Source organism: Tinamus guttatus, unplaced genomic scaffold, assembly GCF_059628265.1.
Source record: "Tinamus guttatus ecotype Peru unplaced genomic scaffold, ASM5962826v1 Tinamus_guttatus_pri_ptg000420l, whole genome shotgun sequence".
Classification (NCBI taxonomy): Eukaryota; Metazoa; Chordata; class Aves; order Tinamiformes; family Tinamidae; genus Tinamus; species Tinamus guttatus.
In genome coordinates, this window is record NW_028288954.1 from 515,811 (window position 1) to 522,263 (window position 6,453).

A 6,453-nucleotide genomic window follows, 5' to 3' on the forward strand; every position below is an offset into this window, starting at 1 on the left:
CAGTGAGATGGTGCTTACATTTTTCTTCCACTTGGTAAGAGGAAAAACTGGCAGATTTGGACAACAGACTGAGACTCATTAAGAGAATTAAGGAGCAGCCAAAGAATCTGCCAGAGACTTCAGACTGTCCCCTCAGCCATCCCTTAGTCCATAGACAGCACCATCTTCTCCTGGGCTGCTGCATCAGGGTTTATCTGAGCTGCTCTTTAGCACCTGCAAACCTGGGGGTGCCTCTGGACACTCCCCTGCTCCTGGGAGGTTTCTGCAGGAAGAACTGGGCTCATTTGTGAGTATCGTTGTCCTTCATGTGAGTGAGGTGCCAGTACACGACAGTGAGGGGCAAGGCTCAGTGATGAAGCAGGTCCCATGACAAAGTCCTAACAATTTTTTTTTTTTTTTTTCCTGTTGGGATGCGCAAGGGTTTATGCTGACAATGACTGAAGTGCCAAAGATTTCTGCTCTATCAAATAATGTTCCCACAGTGAGTAGGCACCTTTGTGTGTTTGTGTGTGCACCATCATATATATTATTTATACGCACACTTAGATATCAACAGACTCCTCCACTTATCGTTTTGCAGAGAAGACTTGATTTCTACATGTTGAAGAGCCCTGCCACAGAAGGGGTGGACATCGTCTCCTGCAGGTTGTGTGCATCAAAGCTACTCCTTCTCTCTGCAGTGCCTGTAATAAGGGTGCAGGGTTAAAAGAGGCATGAGGACAAGGTCTATCTCTAGACATCTCGACATGTAGAAAGGGTAAGGTCTATCCTTGTTTCCTTTTGACTGTTGTTCTCCCTTGTTGGAGTGAGATCTAGTGTGGCAGACTCAGATACAAATATCTCTGTTGAGGAGGGCAAGACTGATGGGGGTGAATCCCTCACAGAGGTTTTCTCCTTCAGATACAGCTGGTGTGAGCGCTGTATTCAGCTCTCATGCTGGTGAATGGAGAATATTCCCAGCGGGGTTTCTGGGCCAAGTCCCTTCCAAGCAGTGCAAGACACCATTCCCAGGCATCTCCAGAAATACTAATCAAAGAGTAGTTTGACACATCCAGTTACACCTGGAGCACGGCAGAAACAACTCTTTGGAGCCATGGGAAGTGGGTCCCTGCTGCAGAGAATACAACCATTGCAATGTGGATTACCTGAAATGGGGCTGAATTAAGGGAGAGAGGAAATATGAGGGATTTTTGAGAAACTGAAATGGTTTGGCTCAGACCAGTCTGCTCTAAATTTTTTCTTTCTTTCCTTCCTTGGACAGGACTCCCAAAGGAGCTAATGTCCAACAGCAGCTCATTCAATGAGTTCCTCCTCCTGCCTTTTGCAAGCACACGGGAGCTGCAGCTCTTGCACTTCTCGCTCTTCCTGGCCATCTACCTGGCTGCCCTCCTTGGCAATGGCCTCATCATCACAGCTGTAGCCTGCGACCACTGCCTCCACACCCCCATGTACTTCTTCCTCCTCAACCTCTCCCTCCTTGACCTTGGCTCCATCTCCAGCATTGTCCCCACATCCATGGACAATTCCCTGAGGAACAATAGGATCATTTCCTACTCAGGATGTGTTACCCAGGTCTTCCTGGTAGCATTATTGTATTCAGCAGAGTTTTCTCTCCTCACAGTCATGGCCTATGACCGCTATGTTGCCATCTGCAGACCCCTGCATTATGGGACCCTCATGGACAGCAGAGCTTGTGTCAGAATGGCAGTAGCTGCCTGGGCCAGCGGCTTTCTCAATGCTCTCCTGCACACTGGGAACACATTTTCCCTACCCCTCTGCCAAGGCAATGTGGTGGAGCAGTTCTTCTGTGAGGTCCCCCAGATCCTCAAGCTCTCCTTCTCCGATTCCTACCTCAGGGAAGTTGGGTTTCTTGTTGTTAGTACCTGTTTATTCTTTGGGTGTTTCATTTTCATTGTGGTGTCCTACGTGCAGATCTTCAGAGCTGTGCTGAGGATCCCCTCTGAGCAGGGCCGGCACAAAGCCTTTTCCATGTGCCTCCCGCACCTGGCCGTGGTCTCCCTGTTTGTCAGCACAGGTGCATTTGCCAACCTGAAGTCCCCCTCCATCTCCTCGCCATTTCTGGATCTGGTGCTGGCTGTTCTGTACTCGGTGGTTCCTCCCGCAGTGAACCCCCTCATCTACAGCATGAGGAACAAGGAGCTCAAGGATGCCATTAGGAAAGTGATTTCATGGACCTTTTTAAGCAGTGGTAATTTTTCCACATCTCTCCACAAATGACTCTTTCTGTATCCCGTAACTAGATTGAGCATTGTTTCTTCATGTTATTTTTATTATGACATTTACTAGCGATAATAATTGTTATCGTGTTGATACACAACTACTTGTATTCTTTCCCCCTTTTTACGGTGTCTACTCGGTCTCACCTGATACCCTAAATTGTGTTGAAAGCTGGACAAGGACTGGCTCCCTAACAGTATCTCTGTAATAAAGTAATTTCTATCAGAACAGTGCATGAAAGCTGGGCCTTTCCTCCAAAGCTGGTGTCAAGAATAGGCCCAAGGACTTGCACCCCTCAAGGGCCTGCTGCACAGGATTCTTCATGGGTTCAGCAACACAGAGCTCAGAATCATGTAATGATCTTTTAGAGACCAAGGGCTGGTTTGGAAATTCCCCTATCAGAGTCCAAGGATAGTGGAGACGCTGAATGGTCATGGATTTACACATGCACAGCTCTCCTACGTATTAAGGCACAGTGTCAGATGGCTGTTCTCATGTAGGGTAAGCTGGAGGTGTCAGGAGAGCACAGGGATCCTCCTGGGACAGCATATGCCTGGGATGGACTGTGAGTAGAGCCTCATAAAGGGAGAGGTCCTCGAAGATGGAGTTTCTTAGAGGTAAAGCACTGGGTATTCACAGGCAAAAGAGGACTCTGCAGGCTCAGGAGAGGCAGTGAGGACTCAACTGTCAGGAAGAAAGGAGAACGGAGAGCCCTCTGGGTCACCAACTATCAAATACCAGGGGCAGGATGTATAGGCACAATGTACACAACAAGCACCCTTGGAAATGCTCTGCAGTCCAGGTGCCCTGGACTGTGCAGTAATCTGCAGTCCGTCGGAGGGATTAGAGGTCGTGATACCCATTTGGTTGGGTCTGACTCCTACCCCCGGTCACAGGGGCAGTGAAATGTCACCCTTAGCCACTTTATAGCTCGCACGACTGGAGCGCTGCCATGGAAGGCTATGTGCTCTTTAGGAAGGACAGGCTGGGAAGGCGAGGTGGTGGAGTTGCTCTTTATGTGAGAGAGCAACTGGAATGCATGGAGCTCAACCTGGGAGTCGAGGATGAGCGAGTTGAGAGCTTGTGGGTAAGGATTAGAGGGCAGGCTAATGTGGGAGACACTGTGGTGGGTGTCTGCTACCGGTCACCTGACCAGGACGAGGAGGTTGATGAGGCCTTCTATAGGCAGCTGGATGTTGCCTCACGGTCACAGGCCCTGGTTCTCATGGGGGACTTCAACTACCCCGACATCAACTGGGAGGACAACACAGCCAGGCATAAGCAGTCCTGGAGGTTCCTGCAGAGCGTCGACGATAACTTTTTGACGCAGGTTGTGGAGGAGCCGACGAGGAGAGGTGGGCTACTGGACCTCGTGCTATCAAATAGGGAGGGCCTAGTAGGAGATGTTAAGGTGGGGGGTAGCCTCGGCTGCAGTGACCATGAGTTGGTGGAGTTCAGGATTCAACGAGGAGGAGGCAGGGCTGTAAGTAGCCTTGCGACGATGGACTTCAGGAGGGCCAACTTTAGCCTCTTCAGAGACCTCCTCGGTAGAATCCCATGGGCTAGTGCTCTAGAAGGCAGGGGGGCCCAAGAGAGCTGGTTAGTTTTCAAGCGGCACTTCCTCCACGTCCAGCAACAGTGCATCCCTGTGTGTAGGAAGGGAGGCAGAGGGGGCAGGCGACCTGCGTGGATGAGCCGGGAGCTTGTGGCAATGCTCAAGCAGAAGGCAGCGGTATACAGAATGTGGAAAAAAGGACAGGCCCCCTGGGAGAAATACAGGAACGTAGTCAGGGAGTGCAGAGATGCGACAAGGAAAGCTAAGGCACGTCTGGAAGGCAAGCTGGCAAGGGACGTTAAAAATAACAAAAAAAAATTCTTCAAATACATTAACAGCAAAAGGAAGATCAGGGAAAACGTGGGTCCGCTGGAGGACGGGATGGGCACCCTGGTTACAAATAACACAGAAAAAGCAGAGTTGCTCAATGCCGCCTTTGCTTCGGTGTTTACCAAGGGCAGCCCTTTAGAGCCCCAGGCCCTAGAGACAAGAGAAGAAGCTGGTGGAGAGGAAGACTTGCCCTGGGTAGAGGAAGATTGGGTCAGAGAGCACCTAAGGAACCTCGATACCCACAAATCCATGGGCCCTGATGGGATGCACCCCAGAGTGCTGCGGGAGCTGGCAGATGCCATAGCTAAGCTGCTCTCCATCATCTTTGAAAGATCCTGGAGAATGGGGGAGGTGCCGGAAGACTGGAAGAAGGCCAATGTCACGCCAGTCTTCAAAAAAGGCAAGAAGGAGGACCCAGGCAACTACAGGCCAGTCAGCCTCACCTCCGTCCCCGGAAAAGTGATGGAACGGCTCATACTGGCCGTTGTCTCCAGGCACATGGAGGACAAGAAGGTGCTCAAGAGTAGTCAGCATGGATTCACCAAGGGGAAATCTTGCCTGACTAACCTGATAGCCTTCTATGATGAAATGACCGGCTGGATAGACGAGGGGAGAGCGGTGGATGTCGTCTATCTCGACTTCACCAAGGCTTTTGACACCGTCCCTCACAACATCCTCCTGGGCAAGCTCCGGAAGTGTGGGATAGATGAGTGGACAGTGAGATGGATTAGGAACTGGCTGGATGGCAGGGCCCAGAGAGTGGTGATCAGCGGTGCAGAGTCTAGTTGGAGGCCTGTGGCTAGTGGGGTCCCCCAGGGGTCAGTCCTTGGTCCAGTCCTGTTCAATTTATTCATCAATGACCTGGATGAAGGCACAGAGTGCTCCCTCAGCAAGTTTGCTGATGACACGAAACTGGGAGGAGTAGCCGATACCCCAGAGGGCTGTGCTGCCATCCAGAGGGACCTGGACAGACTGGACAACTGGGCGGTGAAAAACCTCATGCAATTCAACAAGGCCAAGTGCAAGGTCCTGCACCTGGGGAGGAATAACCCCAGACACCAGTACAGGCTGGGGACCGACCTTGTGGAGAGCAGCTCTGCAGAGAAAGACCTGGGTGTCATGGTGGATGATAAGTTGACCATGAGGCAGCAGTGTGCCCTCGTGGCCAAGAAGGCCAATGGAATCCTGGGCTGCATTAAGAAGAGCATCTCTAGCAGGTCGAGGGAGGTGATCCTGCCCCTCTACTCAGCCCTGGTGAGGCCGCATCTGGAGTACTGTGTCCAGTTCTGGGCTCCACAGTACAAGAGGGATGTGGAGCTTCTGGAGAGAGTCCAGCACAGGGCCACAAGGATGATGAGGGGCCTGGAACATCTGCCCTATGAGGAGAGGCTGAGGGAGCTGGGCCTGTTCAGCCTGGAGAAGAGAAGGCTGAGAGGGGATCTAATCAGTGTATATAAATACCTCAAGGGAGGGAGTGCAGAGGATGGGGATGGTCTCTTTTCAGTGGTGGCCACTGATAGGACTAGAGGAAATGGCCGGAAACTGAAACATCAAAAATTCCATAGGAACTTAAGGAAAAATTTCTTAACAGTGAGGGTGACAGAGCACTGGAACAGGCTGCCCAGAGAGGTTGTAGAGTCTCCTTCTCTGGAGATCTTCAAAACCCGCTTGGATGCAGTCCTGTGCCACGTGCTCTAGGTGTCCCTGCGTGTGCAGGGGGGTTGGACTAGATGATCTCTAGAGGTCCCTTCCAACCCTAAGCATTCTATGATTCTATGATTCTATGTTCCTACACAACTGCTTGTATTCATTCCCCTTTTTACGGTGTCTGCCCTGTCTCACCTGATACCCTAAATTGTGTTGAATGCTGGACAAGGACTGGCTCCCTAACAGTATCTCTGCAATAAAGTAATTTCTATCAGTACAGTGCGTGAAAGCTGGGCTTTTCCTCCAAAGCTGGTGTCAAGAACAGGCCCAAGGACTTGCACCCCTAAAGGGCCTGCTGCACAGGATTCTCCATGGGTTCAGCAACACAGAGCTCAGAATCATGTAATGATCTTTCAGAGACCAAGGGCTGGTTTGAGAATTCCCCTATCAGAGTCCAAGGATAGTGGAGACGCTGAATGGTCATGGATTTACACATGCACAGCTCTCCTAGGTATTAAGGCACAGTGTCAGATGGCTGTTCTCATGGAGGGAAAGCTGGCGGTGTCAGGAGAGCACAGAGATCCTTCTGGGACAGCATATGCCTGGGATGGACAGTAAGTAGAGCCGCATAAAGGGAGAGATCCTCGAAGATGGAGTTTCTTAGAGGTAAAGCACTGGGTATT

The 6,453-nt window shown here is 51.0% G+C and overlaps 1 protein-coding gene across 1 annotated transcript; it reads left to right on the forward strand.

Annotated features, from left to right (window-relative positions):
• The first annotated feature begins 1,278 nt into the window (after window positions 1–1,278).
• LOC148593291 (olfactory receptor 14A16-like) lies at window positions 1,279–2,238 on the forward strand. The gene has a single exon (XM_088531478.1). It carries the CDS (start codon window positions 1,279–1,281, stop codon window positions 2,236–2,238), a length of 960 nt encoding a protein of 319 aa, XP_088387604.1.
• Window positions 2,239–6,453: the final 4,215 nt, after the last annotated feature.

Excerpts from the sequence above, each read along its gene's own strand:
- LOC148593291 (XM_088531478.1), top strand. The coding sequence starts at position 1,279 with ATGTCCAACAGCAGCTCATTCAATGAGTTCCTCCTCCTGCCTTTTGCA.